Source organism: Amyelois transitella, chromosome 17, assembly GCF_032362555.1.
Source record: "Amyelois transitella isolate CPQ chromosome 17, ilAmyTran1.1, whole genome shotgun sequence".
In the NCBI taxonomy this organism is placed as follows: domain Eukaryota; kingdom Metazoa; phylum Arthropoda; class Insecta; order Lepidoptera; family Pyralidae; genus Amyelois; species Amyelois transitella.
Genome location: NC_083520.1, coordinates 4780860 through 4799979, shown reverse-complemented (window position 1 = coordinate 4799979; position 19120 = coordinate 4780860). Strand labels below are relative to the sequence as shown.

General features: G+C 32.3%; 1 protein-coding gene across 7 annotated transcripts in view; it reads right to left on the bottom strand.

Annotated features, from left to right (window-relative positions):
* The window catches only part of LOC106143348 (rap1 GTPase-activating protein 1), a 241744-nt gene that overhangs the window by 37127 nt on the left and 185497 nt on the right, over positions 1–19120 (bottom strand). The window contains exons 1-2 of one of the 7 annotated variants that reach the window (XM_060948796.1): positions 16383–16537; positions 8018–8041 (exon numbers count right to left, since the gene is read on the bottom strand). The exons of 5 other annotated variants lie outside the window; for them this stretch is intronic. In XM_060948796.1, coding sequence (XP_060804779.1) covers positions 8018–8041; positions 16383–16412 — 54 coding nt within the window. In that variant the 5' untranslated portion in view covers positions 16413–16537. Of the gene's footprint in view, positions 1–8017; positions 8042–16382; positions 16538–19120 lie in introns of those variants that run through there. One more of the 7 variants, XM_060948794.1, reaches the window with a different exon arrangement.

Sequence of the window (19120 nt, the reverse complement as noted above, 5' to 3'; positions counted from 1 at the left end):
TTATCACTGTCTATGCCGCAATGAAAGAAGACGTTATATACTTATGTGGGGAATCTATATTCTTCAGCATGGCATAAGATTACTAAGACCTCAGTGAACATTCCCCTTTACATGTTCTTAGAAGATTACGTGCAAGCGTATTTGCATGTAATTATGGAATATGCAATGCATAGTTGTATTTCCAAATTAGGTATAGGTATATTTACATACACCTGATTTTTCTTTTTTCAATATTAAATCTCACAAATATATGAATCTCCCGTGAACAATGTATTCTCCCGTCCACATTCTATTCTAAGTATAATTTAATATTGTGAAGTTGACGTTGTTGAAGAAAATGCTGCAGTGCAGTTTGTTACCGCTTCTTCTGCACTGACGCCTTGGAAGCGGCAGTAAACTTAGTTTTTAAGTAATTTATTTGACGTCAACCAAGTTGTTAAACCATACGACAATTATTAAGCGATATAATAATATCCTATAATAATGAATAAAAAATTTTGATTTTTTTTTTTTTTTTGCGTCTTGTAGTATTATGGTTCTCCTTTCTAGTAAGCAATTAAGTAATTTATTTTGCTGACTTTGTTCATAAACCTCAAAATATAGACGATTTATAATGATTTCAGAAAAGCCGTGATATTATTATATGCTACATAGCAAAGATAGAAATTAGCAGATGTCGAAAAATAAATAAATAAAAATCTAGTCATAGGAAATTCAATCAATTCAAATAAACCGATGCCGCGGTTGTGCAGTTAGGTTATAGGTAGGTAAATATAAAAACTGAAAATAAGGAGAGTACGGAACAAACACTCCAAACAATCGACTCTTTCACTAGTAACTATGCGCAACTGTAAGAAATTCCAAAACAATTTTAATCTAAGAACTGCCTAACTTTATTAAAATATCTCATTCGAAAACGAAAGTAAAGGAAATCTACTATTAAGATATATCATGAAGGCAAATAAAAAGACTCTTAATAAAAAGAAAAGATAATCCACAGAAACAATAAAAGTGAACTGAATAGCAATTTGTAGTTTAACTATTTTAACTTTTGTGGCAAAAACGCTATCAAGCTGCGGTGAACTCGTTCAAATCCAATCTAACGCCCGCGTCTGACCCGACACGATTGTCAAACAAAATGAAAAACTTTCTGAAAGGGATATGCCAATTTAATCACACACACGTCCCATTTAAAAAGTGTGTATGGAAAATGACGAAACTGTAAGCTATTTTCTTCTAAAGACTAAAACATCCTCTGGTTTGTGGTTCATGGTTCATGGAAAACCCAGCGACCTTAAGTCGATAAAACTCCACACACCATGAGTTATGCTTTGGTTCTCAAGGTAAATAAGACGGTGCGACTGAAGAGCAACTTCTTTTCTCATTAATTTCTCATCTTTTTTATTCTGATGAAGATCCGTTATGAGACATATTATACGTACGTACCTTATCGTGCTGCCCGGAGCGCCTTTGTGAAAAAAACCGTTTGGTGTTCACAATCCTCAGTCAGTCAAAAAGAAGAACTTCGCAAGAGAATTCGGTGGTCTTTTCACGAACGCTTATTTCACCGCTCTCTTACAGATAGAGGTAAATTAAAATGGCATGGTGGGGGCAATTCGAATTTCGCGTGAGAAACAAAGCTCAGCACAAGTGTTAAAGTTATGCGTTCCACTTCATTTACATTTTCCATTTGTTATATGGAAATTGCACGCTAATGACTAGAATAACATTAAAGTATTTTATTGTTTTGTAAAATAAATATAAACATTAATTCTTTGAAGCTGATTCACAACAATGTGGTTATGTTATTCTCTAACGCCATTTCAGTTGTCACAATTATTCAAAATCAAGAAATAGTTTTTGTATGATTCAGTTTCTTAGTCGATTTTGATATTTTTAGTGTATGAAACTTGAATAGCCTTTTCGACTCAGATTGACTTAGCAAAGACATGAGAAAGTGTGAACGGGAACTTCGAGAGGGGAAGAACTATGTACATGAATGTTCCTTAAGATCAGTTTAAGATTTCCCGAAACGGACAAGAATGTGATTGAAGCGAAAGAAGTAGGTATGTAGAAAGAGGCGTGCTGTAAACATTACAGCTGTAAACATTATAGACATTTAAGAAATCCATTACTTCCAGTGCTCAATAACATCCTATTGTGCAAATTTGCATTACGAGCAAAAAAAACGCTTTAAAACAAAACAATACTTGCTTCATTGAAAATAGTGATGTCGGGGCAGATTCTGTCCATACCTTTAATATTTTTGTTTTTCAACAACTCACTTGTCAATTACAGAATTACGACACACCAAATGCATTTCCCTAAACTTAAAATTGTCATTTTGCGATAAACCTGTCAACTATTTTTGAACTTACGCATCGCTAAGAATTCCCTTCCGTATGAATTTTTGGGAATGAAAGTATAAGCCTAGGTATACAACTTGATAAAAATTTTTTTAACCAAATAAACATTTTTTTCTTTTTATTATATTAGTATATTGGAAGGTACAGAATAAGCGCCAATATCTGCATCGCTCCGGGCCTGAAATCGTATTGCGGCGTTGTAGGTCGTGGGATGAACTTCTTCAATTGACAATGGATTCAATCAAACGGTTCATTCATTATGCTGGTATTCCGTTCACTTTATAGAACCACGGTGGAAAACCTTGAAGACGATCTAGCACTTGTGGTTTGATTCGGGGCAAGAATATCTATTACAACTATGTGACACTAAAACAAAAAAAAAACACTAGTGTACTAGTTATAATGATTTAAAAATTAATATTATTAATACAGTAAGCGAACAAAAGTAACTATTTATTAAAAATAACAATAATAGTAAAAGTAAGTCGGATAAATTTTTATCAATTTTTTTTTCCGAATATTCATAAAATAAAATCTTCATAAAATAAATTCATAAAATTCATACGCAATATTAATTCAGAGAGCGCTTTGAACGACCAATTTGAGTTATTGTCAGAAATGTCTAACTTAGTTATGTCGAAAGAAAGCTGCTTCATATCAAACTAAATTTTCAAAGCAAACGTCGATGTTTATAAGCCTTTGAGTTCATCTGACAGGTAAAGTTGCAGAAGTATAAAGACATTTACAAAATGTGAAAAGTTACTTTGAACCACAAGGCATGTTCAAGTTTCTGACAATATTTGAATATACAAAAGTGATGAGCATTGATATAAGATGTCAAATAGAATACACATATGTAGGTGTATCTTTCCATCCCTTCTCAAAAGAATAATGAAAGAGCTTTAATTTACAAAGGGTCAGATAGACATATTTATCAGGGCTTTTGTCTTTGAAACAATCCAACTGAAAGTGGGTTTTGAGTCTTTTCGAGACTGTTCGTTCGGTTTACCTTGTAAAGGCGTAATAAATGTATGTATGCAAACACCATAATAAAATGAATCAATCCATTATAAGTTCCCTTCAAACTTTCTTCGTCAATGCAGAAAGTCTAGCCTATGCTAACGACTAGAATTTTCAGGTAAGCGGAAGTTATTACCGAGGTCGTCGACCCCGTCGGCGCCGCCCGCCCAAACACACTCGATGCCGTAGGCTTTTATATCACTATTGAATATTTAACTCGTATAGTAGTCATATGAAAAACATTTCATTATGAGCGTAGGTGGTTGAGTGGGTAAGGTGTAAATATGCGCGGGTTCGAATTCTACTGCTTTTGAACTACGTACATTAGTTACATTAATAACTGATGCTCTTACTCAATTTATGTTTCACTCTAATGTATAAGCTATATATACTATAATACTTATACTCTATTTTCTTTAGCCAAATCTGTTTATTTTCTACGTATGAGAGCACGTAATTCTTTCTCCATGTACGCACATACACTTACTCTTTAATTAGTATGACTATGATATATTTCACTAATTCATACGCAAACTAAGCAAATACAATTTTAAGTGTTAGTTAACTCCAGTCGTAACGCATGAATATCAGGGGTTAGTTGTTCAGACTACGACTCAAGATGTGTTCTTGACGATTTACGCTTGACGAATTAAGTATTTCTAAAGGAAATAATATAACCCCGCGTTTATAATCTAATTACATGATATAATTGTAAAGTTCTGACAAACGACCCAAGTATATTTATCTCTTAGGTTCATAATTGAAATTGCATAAATTGTTGGTGGAACAACAGAATATATTATTTTATCCAAAACTGTTAGTTAGTGTACTCCTTTTTGAATGTGCCATCACCTCCATAGTCCAACGCTACATTACTACATTGCAAAAATAAACACACTCGATCCATTAAAAGTGATTGTGAACGAGAAACACAACAGAGCGTTTAAGATCAAACCGATGCAGTTCCGTCTCATAATACGAAAGGAATTCTCGAAGACTAAGTCAAAGGCGACATCGTTAACCTGAGTCGCGTCAATGGAGTAGGCAATGTACTTCACCTTATAGTTGACGATCGATCACTTCGAACTTAAAGGTGTATGCTCACATCAGGGCCGTGCCAGAGACGTGGCTGAAACGTGGCTCGTCCGGTGCCTAAAAAATATCGTTGCATGCATTTGTGCATTAGACGAGTCCTAGAATAAAGACCGACACCTGATACCAGAGGGTGTAGCAGCTCACTACAGCGCAGGGATTACGATCAGACGGCACGAAAGCTGAGACTGATTAAAGCCAGGTACAAGATCGCCAACAGTGAAAGAAGAGAGAAGATGTTCTATATCCAAGACAAGTATACAAAATATCTGTTTACTTAGTTCTTTATTGGAAAAATATGTTATTTTAAATATTTATATCGTGCCACTCTTCTTAATATCAGATGCTCCTTTAACGTAGAAAGACCCATATCTTTGTTGGTTTGTGCAGCGTTCGCGTGGAAAGCTCGCAGATGGCCGACTCATTCAACTTTCACCTGCATTGTTAACGTTTCCCGTAGGAAATATATAAATATCCCGGGATAAAATGTAGCCTATAGCCTTCCTCGATAAATAAACTATCTAACAGTGAAAGAATTATTCAAATCGGTTCAGTAGTTTCTGAGATTAGCGCGTTTAAACAAACAAACAAACAAACAAAACAAACTCTTCAGCTTTATAATATTAGTATAGACAAGACTGGCTCCTCAAAAGGCCGCCGTGATGATAATGATGCATTTTTTTTAATCCCTGTTAAAAATACTACCGGGTGTTATAAGTTTAAGTGTCTGTCCTTAGCATAGGTATAGCTCCCGAACAGATGAAATGATTTTGTTTTAAGAAGATTTCTTTTTTCCGAAAGGTAAATGTGTCAGGGAGTGTTCTTAGCTATGTTCAATAAGCTATGTTCTTCTCTACATATGTTCAGTACGAGTAGAAATCCGTCCAAGATGGCCGCCGCCACAAAATGTTGAACTACATTATTTTGTCAAGACTTCCTTTCCTTCAATAGGGCTAGAGTAGTAAATAACATTATGAAAAAATTATGATATGGTTTAAATGTTTTATTATTTAAAAGTTATATTCGGCTTGACACCTGAGATCCCTTTGACGGTACGGACATAGACGTGTGTATTGAATTCATAGATAACGAATGCAACAGTATTATTTTTTCAGGTTCTGACGTGCCACATCGCTGGTACGACCCTAATGTGTGGGACTAGATCTTAACTCCTGCTAAGGCAAACTTCGGCATCGAATTCCAATTTTAAACTACAAACCGTAGTTATAGAATAACGCAAAGTTACCGCGATATAGTTTAATTTTGGAACGCATTCGGAATATAAATGCGAAACAAGTTGCCCGGACGTGGGAAGTACTTGTAAGGAAATTTTCTATAATAGTCATAAAGATAATCAAGGTCTATGAATTATTATAATGTGAATGAACAGAATACTAACCTAAACATAACTAATGTTATAAATGTTACGCGTACGTTCACGCGTTATCTGCTAAACCAATTTTCCTGAAATTTCGGGTACATATAAGTAAGAGGCTGGAGAAGGAGAATGATTTTTAATTTTTTCTTTTGCCATTTTTTAAAGGTTAACTTTTAGATATTGCTTTCTGAATTACAATTACCTTTAGTAGCTCTAAGTACAGCCCTACTTCATTACCTTACCAGTGATCTGTGACATCGAATGGACACGTTAATAGACTATGGTTTAAGGCAGGAAATAAATACAATGCACTATAGTAACAATAAAAGACCTTGGCATTTCAAGTGAATGGGGTTCACAAACTCTTAAACGCAATTGAAGTGTAAAATATGTAAAACTAGCGGTCCGCCCCGGCTTGGCACGGGTAGCATTTATAGATATAAATCTTCCTCAGAAATTCTCCTACGGGAACAAAATCAGTCTCCGAAATATGCAAGATTAGCGCAATAATACACAAAGAAAAGGGGAACTTTATAACATGTAGCGATGATAGTGAAATAAAACACTATGTAAAAAAAAACATTGTGCCCGTAGTACAAAAAAATTTTAATTAAATCTCTTTTCGCTTCAAGCTCACTTAAAAATAATATTAAAAATAAAATACTGTGCATTTTCGTGTGTAATTTGTACCGTATATATTTATTTACATATTTTATACTCTACATATTGTGAAACGTAACAATTGCAAAAACAATAACATAATTATCAAATTACGTAAATTCAATATTTAGAACCAATATCGTGGCATGGAATTTCATGCGAATGCGATACTACACAAAAACAAACAAAGCGTGTGATAATTTTATCGATTCTCACCTACATTCGGGATAGGGAAAATTACTAAATATGAATATTAATAGGCATATCGTTTGAAAAAATATTACACCATTCTAAAATGGTAATAATTAAACTGAATACATTTCAAATCTGATTAATATCAAACTAACTTTCGCCCGCGGATTCGCCTGCTCGAATCCTATGTTCTTCTCCGTTACTCATCAATATACTCGTATGTATGCTGCTGCTGCACAATAAATATATTATGTATAATAAATATATTGTTAGATATCTTAATAAATTAAGCCTAAAGAGTAAAAGATCGGAAAAATCCTATTTATAAACCACAATTTACATGAAAAGGCCTCACCCATACCGAATACCGGGTGAATACGGGTTTTAGGTTGCAAATGAAAAATGCAGTGCTCCGGTGAATGAGAAGGGAGTAAAGCGGAAAAAATATTACAGGCGACAGCGGTGTCGCTTCCAAACGGAAATGACCAAGTGCGAGTTGGACTAACACAAAGGGTTCCGCACCATCCACATTGACACTAATAAATGCGAAATTAACAAAATAATGGTTTGTTTCTCGATAATGAGCAAAAATTTTGAATAATCACTTTTGTTATACTTTTAAAAACCCTTAAGAAGAGATCCGATGTAGTCCCTGTCTACCCCTCTGGGAAAAAGGCGTGATTTTATGTATGGATGTATAAGAACCCCCCTTATCTAATTTAAATTAATAATTTATTTTTGAAGTATCAATACATTTTATATTTTATCAATAAAAAAAAAACGCTTTTACTCATTAGGTACGGAACCTTAAAAATAAAAGTTTCCATGAAGTGTTACTGTTTTTATTTGCAAATTTATACGGAATCTGTTGTAATGTGAAACTGTCAGAAAATTCGACAGTCGTAGAATGTTTTATATGTATCGTCAAAATGTTTTCGCATAAAATTTAATACGTTTAACATATTTTTCATGTTCGTAGGGCAAGTTAGGAACAAAAGGAAAAGACTGTTTTTAGTAATTCTGTTAGTAAACTATTTAGCTAAACGAGGCCTTCAAGTCCTGTTTGGGGCCTGGGGTCTGTTTTCCGATATTTCTCTAATAATTTTCATGCTCCTTTCAAAAATATGGCAATATTTACTGAATTAACGACAAAACTTTGTAAGTTAGTAAAATATTCTCATGGCAAAAGTAACCAGTTTTCAGAAAATCCGCATTAATTCAGCCCAGCGCGGTCACTTTGAATTTCAATCCTACAAGAGTTTTATGATAATTTTCTAAATTGGCTTCGCGTTAAAAGTTAACGTCTTACCGGATTGAGGTTGTCCCAAAATACCTGAAACAGACATAAGATATTCTTTAAAAACGAATTCATATATATTTTGATAAAAAAGAGACATTTTTCTATTTATTTAAACTACTGCCACATCAATGATATTGGGAAAAAATAGCTCGTATTTCTCTTTAAAGTCTTTCAAGCCATATAAAAAAATAATCACGAAACATCTCCCAGAAGACCGATGTCCAAGCACGTAAGTACATAAATCACGCTTCCTTCCCGGAGAGGTAGGCAGAAACTACATCTTTCCACTTGCCTCGCCACGATCCCTTCATACTTCTTTCGCTTCGTATGTTTTTAGTTTGAAAAAGTATAACAGTAGTGCAAGTTTATATATACTTTTTGTGGTGCAAATAAATCCCGAGTACTCCTTTATCTAAGTAAATTTATGCGGCGACATGAATAAATCGAAGAAATAAAGGTGCAGGGGAAGCTGAACGCTTATCTTGAGAGATATTGGTGCTATAAAGTACAGAAATATTCTCTTACAATTTTGGTTGAAAAGTTTAACTACGAGTATCTTAGTAAGTATTTTTTTATCAAAATTAGCTGTTTGAAGTATGAATAGAAATTATAAGTTCTTAAATTTAAGTTAGGAAAAGGGAGTAGACATTTAAAAGAATCCACGAGAGAGTTCCATTAAATATAAACACAACAAATTTGGATATAACTTAACATGGACCTGGTCTGTGAAGAGCTAAATGGGAATAGAATGTTGAAGAGAACCTCGGGGCTCCTAATTAATCTAAGTGCCTATATAGTCAAATTAATACAATAAAAAATAAATTTAAAACATACAATACAATGGTGATAGAATACTCTACGTCAGTACAAACAGGCACAATAAGTATAGGATACTGGATAGATTTTGGAACACGTTCAAAACCTTTCTACCAGGGAAATAGATTTTGAACGAGAAAGTTGCCGAAAGGCCGCATCGGAGGAAGACCAAGTTTTATGGAGCAATTTTCGTTGTAAAATTGTAATACAATCTACCTAACGTATTTATTACATTAGTTTCAATGTAAACAGAATTTTAAAAACCTTGGTTTGAATATATATTTTAAGTACACTCGTAATTTACTAACTAACATTTATATATATACTTAAACTATTTATTTGAATGTATTTGTACGAGTATCTAGAATTAAATAATTAAGTAGTTACTGAGAATTAAGTATAAGCGCCAACATATTTGCTAAAAAAATCATTGCCCTACAAACCTTAACAAATTACAAAAGATTACTGACATTTGATCCAAGGTAATGATCATTAACTTTCTCTGGCCATAAACCGAAACTCATAATTAAGTACCATACCTCTAAAACGTCGACGTGACCAAATCACTTTCGCTTCTTGGTACTGATACGAGGTGAATCAATATTGCTGCTATCATTATGGTATCAGTATATTTGTACTATGCTATAAATCAATGTGAGTACAGAAGTAACACATAGTAAAAATTTATGAAAACCTGATGCATTCTCGGCAAACGACTGCAATTTATTCCATTACTAGCTATTACCCGCAACGAATTTAGCGCCACCTACAAAAATATAAGTTTTTCGCAAATCCCATGACAACTACATTTTTTTTAGTATAAGTAAATTTTCTATGATCGATAGTTCGAATGGTCTGCCATCGTATTGACGCCGTAAAGCAATTATGTACAAGTTATAATTATATTTATTTTAGTACAAAAATAATCAAAACTTAGTCACTCTGCACTCTCGTTAGTTAGTGGACCTAGCTTTGTTAAACGGTAATGGATGGTATCCAATGCTTCGTAATTTAAGAGAACTATCAAGGCCTTCACATATTCCCAGTTGTTTGTATAATAATTCAATAGTTATTTATTATTTATATATATATATACAGAGTAAAATCATTTGCACGTAATTATGTATTTATTATAATTTTTGCATTACAGCTCATTTTAAATTATATACTTATTTTAAATATATAAAAATTACTAGCTGCCTGTGAAGTTTTTGTTGATGTGTTATTCCTAAAGCATATACCTTATCCAAAGCATATAATGAATCTAATAAAATGCAGTTAAAATTATGTTAGATTTGTCTCATCGATACCATACTATGATTTTAATAAATTCCTATACTTAAATGTGTTTGCTAGCGTTATCACAATTACTTCTTCATTATCTTAGTTCCACGAGGAAAGTACTTAAAGTAATTAAACACCGTTATTTTCAATATAGGTCATTAACAATAATGGTTCTAATTATTATGTAAAATAATTAACGGGAACAAAGGTAGACCAGTTTTTTTAAGAACCGTTAATGATAATTATGTAATATGTGATAACATAGAGCAGTTATACCTACTACAAAATAATTTAAATTATTTGCTTAATATTTATACATTCTAAGGCAATATATTTTATATGGCGTCATTGATTTTATCCCATAGAATTTTTCTAATGCCCTTATGTAATGTTATGTTTTGTATATAGGTACTAGATTCCAGCAAAACCATAAAATTTTTTGGCCTTAATAAACATTTTTATTTATAATATGCCTTTACTTATTTTAAATAACCACATTAAACACACAATACACGTCTTTTCCAAGAAGAGATAGAAAGAGCCAACACATTTAGCTAGATTAAAATTTTAATGCTTGATATAAACTTTTTCTAGTAAGTTCTTCATACTTCTGGCGTCAGTACCGGTTACATTTTCACCTCTCTGGAGAATAGCCCGGAGTGCGCCTTTACGACCATGATCATGTATTGGGTGAATTTGGTGTTTTTGTAAGTACAGTGGTAGTTAACCTTTATTAGTACATATAACATACATACATACATAAAATCACGCCTCTTTCCCGGAGGGGCAGGCAGAGACTACCTCTTTCCACTTGCCACGATCTCTGCATATTTTCTTCGCTTGTACATATAAGTCTTTTAAAATACTTTAAATATAAATTTGCGACTTCTAGTTACACTAGCATCGGTTTATGTAAATAAACGTTTTGCAAACGCTTACCGTATCGTGCAATCGGGCATTGTTTCAACATTTCCATATGTCTTTAAAAAGGTGTAAGGTATTCATGTGAATGATAATTCAATCAGTCATCAATAAATTTATATAACATGTTAATACCAAATGGTTTATTTGGTATCAATTAAAAGCATGCCTAATAAAACTCAGGCTTATAAATAGGGAAAAGTTTGAAGTTTATTATGTTCATTAATAAGTTATTGTGTTAAGGACTGACTAATGACAACATATAGCCGAAACTATAAGGCGTAGCAAGCCTAAATTTAGAATGTACATTAAAAGAGGATTCTGTAAAATATAATTCTAAAATAAGACAAATGAAAGAGGTTAGAAAACCACTTAAATTTGGCTCTGTTTGTTACACATATTTCTGGGACATTTTAATAACTCTCATATAGACGTTTTTGTTCTGAATCGCTAATTTTTTCATACATTACGTAGCCAAAACAAGCGCCATCTTGATAAAATCGATCATTGGCATAGAAATCGCTGCCCGAGGCAAATTGAGAGCTAATCTTTAAGAAGACGATGATAATAGGACCACCAATTACCCTGATAACATCGGAGGACCTTTTAATGTCAGTGAAAAGAAAATATGCGAGCCAAAATGGAAGAAACTGATCAATTCCAGGACCAAATTATTATGTTGATCAAACGATAGAAAACTTATTATTAGAAGTATATAGTCGTCTCCAATGTGTAATGTATTACTTCTTATCAGTTCATATTCCACTCTTTTCTCTGTATGTATTGTCTGTGTGTATGGGCTAATCTCGGAAAGTTGTGTATGGATTTTGTTCCTGTTCACAATGTTGAAAAGAGGGTTTTCTGAGGAAGGTTTTTTCTACAAATGCTACCCGTGCGAAGTCGGGCGTTTAACTAATCGTCACTTTTCTTAGATTAGTGTAAAAAAATCCAAAGTTAAGGCAAATCTACGTCTTTATCGTGACCTTAATCCCATTTACATCCTTACCTATCTTTAGAGGAGCACGAGGTTCGCCTTATGACCTTATATATGTTTAAACAAAAATCCAAGGCATAATGTACACTTTTTGTAAACAAAACCTGACATTTTGCCATAAACCATAAAGCCTTAGACTACTATATATGAAATTTTTACAGATATAGGTCCTACGTAAGCGCGTCGCTAACACTCTTAGTTACCATTTACGATATCCAAAGAGCTGGATCTTATAATAAAGTGCTACTTAGTGAAAGTTTTCACAAAAGAAAATAACATTAAGAAAGTGAAATTGAATTGTTGAAGTATCGTTTGAAGTTGTTCCTTTTTTGATCAGTAAACAGACCACGTTTGTTAGTGGCTATAAAATGGCATTGATGTGCCAAATCTGATTACAATTGCTTGAATAACTGATGCATTTCGCAATGCATTGATGTGAGTTACACTAAATTAATGGTCGCCTAACTTGCTTTTCAGTCGGTTCATATTTCTAAATTAAAAATTTTATAAGACCTACCGATACATTGTAAGAGCTAATAAACTAAAGACACTGAAAATAAATTTATAATTATATATTTTTTCTTTTATCGATATCGATAAATGGAAGTATGCGTAACAATGATGTAAGACAATCATAATCGTGAATTCGTTAGATACGGTACGTTCAGATAATTACGTTTAATAGTGCAAACAAGATTTAAGAACTGATAATGGCGTCATTAAGTATAAATTATGCAAAAAAAATATTTGTTACGTAAAAATACGTAACATAATACTTTATATCAATATTCTTTATTTTTTTGCTGCAAGGGTAGTGTGTCGTTATAAAAAAAAACTGTTTTCAATTTCGTCTTCACATCAAAAATAATAAAAATGCAATGTCTAAAATTCTATTTTCTTTTATTGCTTTTATAGTTATTTACAATGATTCCAGGGTTGGGCTTGAATCCGAGAAAAGTAAAATTCTTTCATTTTCAGGGAGAATGCACCTGGCAACGGAAAATAAGAAAATTCTAGTAGGTATTACAAGTAAGCCGACTTATATCGGACTCACCGTTAAAAGAGAATTTTAGTACGAGAAACTGGAAAAGGGCCGCCATTTTTTCTGCTTCTATATTACTAACAAGAAAATGGAACGTGATCTGGAAGTTTCTTTAAATCTCTGATAATTACGGCAAGTATTGTTTAGCAATTTTCCAAATAGAAACCATTTTAAACATTATTTATGAAACATATGAAAAAAAATTGATTGTTTGTAATTATATTTTGAAGTTCAAACCATTTCTATTACCATTTTCTTTTCATATTTAAAAACACATTGCAAAGCTTACAAATTCCTGAGTAAAACGGCTTTCAAAGAGGGTGTAAAATGTTCGACGCTGCAGAAACGCATTGCATAGGCGTAGAGTATTCATTAAGGTCGCACAAACCCCTGCAATGAACATTTAGCCGGGAAAAAGTGCAGCCGACGCGAAATAAACTATAATTTCGTGTTTTTCTCTCTTTGCACCGCATTTGTTGCTCGAGCTGGCAACATTTAAACTTGGTTAAATTATACGGCCCAGCTTAATGCGGCCCTGACTTTCAAGAAGTTTATTCTATTTTTAAAATTATTCGGCTATGTTTTTTTTTTTGCATACACAATAATCTTAAATAAAATAATTAAAATTGAGAAAGATGTAAATAAACATAAACTAAAATCTTATTTCAAAAGTAATTTACTGAAGAGCATTTCTAAGACAAAGTATTTGGGTCACTTTTTCATCACAGCAAGACAAAACGTTAAGCTCACAAAAACATAGCCTTGAGTTGTTGCTAATGTATATATGCATACATATCTCAGAATCAGTCATCAAAACAGTCCGTTAGCGAGCTCAATCCAATGGTTAACAAACATGAGATGATTGAACTATTCAAGTGTTAAACAATCGTGTTGGCTTATTGGCAAATCTTCCATCTATATAACTTTTTTATTGCATTTGGCTAAATTAAGACATCCTAAATAATTCGGTAACTAATTAAATAACTCTGTGACGTCCTGGTCCTGGAAAGGTTGATCAAGAGTGCCCGAAACTGACGAGCTTGTATTAAGAAACTGATGTGGATGAAGCGAAAGAAGTGTACAGGGATCGTAGCAAGTTGAAAGATGTAGTCTCTGCCTGAGAGATCTCCGGGGTGTGATTTTATGTACTAATTCAATCAAGCAAGATACCCTTTAGAAATTTGCTGAAATGGACTACCCAAGACAATAAAGAAAAAAATTAAAACTAATACTTTCCAGACTTATTTTGCTTTGTTCATGACTGTTGTTGACCACACAAGAAACCCAGGCCAGATTCAAATCTACCCAACGGTAATGTGCGTTCATATCTCAGTTAATCGCAGTCATTCATTATCCTCTTATAAAAAAATACTAAACGGATTTTCATATTAGATAGATTAGACATTGGAACTATGTATATAATGAGTAAAATCAAAATATATTTAAGGCGAAGAAAGTCGCGGGCAACAGCTTGATTATAATCCAAGCAGTGGTAGCTAATAGATTTCCCTAGTGGCATTTAGCGGGATAACATTAAGATAGATAAACAGCGTCACTACAACATTATGGAATAAGTTTTATGGACGGCTGTAATATTTCTTTTACGAATAATATTTTTATATATATATATTTTGATACATATCCATATTGTATTATTAAAATTTAAGTTTTAATTGAGTAAACGAGTATGCACTTTACTTTATTAAATACACTTTACTCATCTGTTATACTCTGAATAGTTCGTTAGTAAAATGCGAATCGTTTAATTCAGAATGAAAAACAAATACATTCGCGATAGTTTATCCGTTTCAGAGTTACGTACAACTTGTTCAATATTAACATAGAACGTACCGTACGTAACGTGATAACGGGTAACTTCAATTAATACAAAATCAGTCCAATTTTGTTTTAAATTTTTCTTCACCCGAATTAAGAACTAGCTTGATAATTAAAAAATAATCAATATTTCTTGCTCTATAACTATTAAAACTTTAAATTAAAGCTTTGAAAGAAACTGCTAGAAACTGAGTCGTATGTACGGTACTCATATATTCTTTTTAAAGATTGATGTTCAAAAGCCAGATATCATTCTATAATCTCATTACTTTGCACTTGACGTTGCATGTCGTTATGTCAATCATCTACGATGCAATCGCATTCACGTAACCGCGGTCAATTGCTTCGTGAGAGCAGAACAATTTAAGAAAAACACGCTCTTACTTCTGAAAAAGGTCAATAACTCCCATTTCTGATAATCAAGCTATTGAAAGAGATTTTTTACTGGAGAAATACAGCGAAGAATCGAGAACGTGATTTGTCGCGAGTCGTTTTTTGGTATTGTATTGTAATGTTCGGTAGGTATTTAATATCTTGTGTTGTGATGTGAGAAGAATATGCTACTAATCTTAAGATATTTTATTTGTATATACGCATTAGAATGAATAGAGAAGCATAGTTTGAATAGAAATTATTTACTTTATTTATATAAAATCTTACTAAATTTTTTCTATGCCTACCCCTCCGGGAAAGAGGCGTGATTTTATGTATGTATGTATTACTAAATTTTATATACAATCATACTATAGTTTATGTGAATTTGTACTAAGACTTACAATAACCGCAAGTTTTAGAAACACGATCATTAAAACTGTATAAAAATTTAATGGTATATCTTTTCTTTTAGAAGTTGCAATTTTCCTATGGGTATAACGATTGAAAGGTGAAAATGTCACGACTTTAGAGATGCCATTCAATTTTTTTACACAAAAAGATTGAAGCTTTGGATAGATACGGATCGATTGTGTGCAACAATGAGGCTCAACGCTTTCTATAGAGCTACAGGTATCCACTCAGAAAATAGAAACTGAACTAGTATATGTTGACGGAGTAGGTCACGATTTTATACCTTTTTGATATACTGTTTGATGAAATTATAATACGAAACTATGTCTGCTTTTTGATTTTCTTTCTCTCTTATCAATCCCTTTGCTTAGTTGTATGCTAGACTATCGGCTTAACTAAAGGTTGAATGTTCACGTACTATAAAAAATTTATTTACTTATTGTTTCATGTACTCTAAGGGAAAGGAATTACTAATTGATACAATATCAATACATCAGATATTGGTATGATGAGAGAAAAAAAAGAAAAAATAAATGTAAGAATTCTTTTTCTCATTTTTTTTTTTTTGTTGTTTTTTTTATTTGGTACTTTTAAGGCGAATGAGCCAATCATACGTTGGTACAATACCAAAATATTTACCAGCCAGTGATGTCATGCCTGGTTAATAGTAAACAATTAGCAATATAAATACTCACGTTGTACGCAAGTAAATCCGGACACTCCATTTGTATTCGCAAGACACTCACATCCACAATTTTATAGCTGTCATTTGACAAAGGAAATAGTTAGGAAGTGTTATATTCGTATGCAAAAACTGCTCCACAATATGAATACACACAACTGACTGATGGCAGAATAGCATTCAAACTAAGACTCAAATTATGACCTCATTGCTGGCTACAGCCAGATAAAGGAAATGAAATAAGCCGCTTTATATATTCACACTTATCTGCAAAAACCTCTTCTATTCATGTTAGTCCGAACAGAGACGGCTTTGTAGTGACCGAACATTAGTTTTAAATAAATGCCAGTTACATTTCTGCTCATTATTCAAATGAGCAATAGCGTATACAGACGATGTCTTGCGTGAATAGAGTATTGAAGGCCACAATCTGTTAAATGTCTCAAAATAAAAATAGTACAGAATACACTTCTACACTTACAGCTTTAGAAAACCATGAAAACATTTCTAAAACCTTGCACACTGTTGTTACGCACGTCTTGTTTATGAAAGTCAAAAATAAAGCTGATATAAGCACGGTTGATTTAAACAGATATTTCGTCTAGCAACTAATATTTGTTGTACATACAAGAGATTTCGGTGGAAACAGATTTTTTCAAGCACAAATTAGCAATAAAAGTAAAAGTGAGATAAAATTTATCGTATTTCTTCTGCACTCTTTATTATTTAGATCAATGTTTTGCAGGTGAAAATACTTTTTATATTTGCGGAACGGCTTAAACTTATGGTCTTACATATATAAAACGAATTGTTTAATGTAATAAATTGTAGAAATATTGGGCTGATTAGATTTTATAAAGTGAATAGATATACATACACAAACTAGAATTTCGTTCTATGTATTTTAAAATTTATTCTGAAAGCCCAGAAATAGCTTGTTATTCTCGTAAAATTATACACGCAATGAACTTTGACTTATAAATATTATAGAAGTCATTCCACGTAAAACAAAAATAGCGTAGTGCGTGTTAAAACTAAAACGAAATTTATTCATTAAAACGATGATATTTTCAAAAATACCACTTAACACACAATGGTACTCCAAGAAACTACTCTTTTCTTTTGTTTTATTTTTATGAAATTATTTTTCAATGTCAAATGCAAACTTGATATTTATTTGAACTCCGAACAATAGAAGAAAAGATTATTTGATTGCATATTCTATGCGAACACTCAAGTTATTACGCCACCTCGAGCCGATTATAACAGACAACAAGACGATTACAATATATATGTTCAATGAAAACTGTGCTTTATTCCATCGTGATAGGGATAATAAGAGAGATAGAATGTTGGCAATGATGCAAAAAGTCATTGCATGAGTCAGCTTTGGCTACCCGGGTAGACTGATGTTATTTTATATTGTATCGCTTTCTACTTTGGTGTTAAAATAAATATGTACAATTTATAATTATTTTATGATAACACACCATGTAAACATACCAACAGAGAAAAAAATGTGGAAATGAAAATGCACACTATATTAATAAATGTAGTGTCTAGTTTATGACTAATGTGGTAATAAAAACACAGAAATCCTATTAAATTTAAATAATTTATATATAAAAATTGCTCGTTTAATTAATTTATTAATTAAACGAGTAATTTTTATATATAAATATTAAACATTATATGGATTTTATTATACATATAATGTATAATATAATATTTATATATGTATATATATTGCTCACCCAGGTACTGCAGTTTTATTAATTTTTATAATGCAACCTTAATGTTTTTATGTGCGCTGCCTGCTTATGTATTTTCCTTTTTATTTCGGTTGTCTGGAAGAAATTCAAATCGGGAAAAGTCCGCCATTAGTACATATTCTTTAAGATCTAATGACTTTTATAATTTGTTACATTTTTATGTGCGATAAAGAGTTAAATAATAATAAATAAAGGTGATCCCAAGACCTAAGTTAATACTGACTTAACAATAATAAACACTTATCAGAGGAAATGAGAGATAATCTGACTACAACATTATTACCTGTCTTAAAAACCGTCATCGATTAATTTGAACAAGAGGGAAGCCTCCGCTCTGAGTAACACTTGACTCACGGCCATGGCTATTCGAGGCGTATACAAGTAAATCTTTGAATCTGTACGTGAGATCAGTATGAAGCAAATGTAGAAATATCGTGCAGACATATGTCAAGTCTTTGGCCCATGTGGAATAGACAGAGCAAACAGTTTCGAAAAGATTGAAAAGCTGCGTTCAGCTGAATGGCTGAATATACTTATCAATAAATTTAATGTTAACCAAGACACTTCTCTGGATAAGAAAATATCATAATTTACAAGATTATTTCCAAAAATTGGTGACCAACGATAAAATATTTTAAAAAAACCAGCACATTTCTGTTATAACAGCACTTATAATAATGTTACAATAACAATAATACATATCTGTAACAAGCTGATAAAGAAAGTGAAATTTCTCTAACCATTATAATAAAATATTGCCACTTTTCACAAAGGCAACATAAAGTCATTGCAAAGAAAACTGTTCAGTTGATCCATCAAGTGAAGTTTTTGTTTCCAAATTAACATCTTTATAAGGATATTTAGCACTTACATCTTAATGCATGAATAAGATTACCGTTATGTAATCTGTTTTTGGTGTAGATGTTTTAAACATTTTTAAACCTTTCGAACAAATCATTTATATTATTATATTTTGACG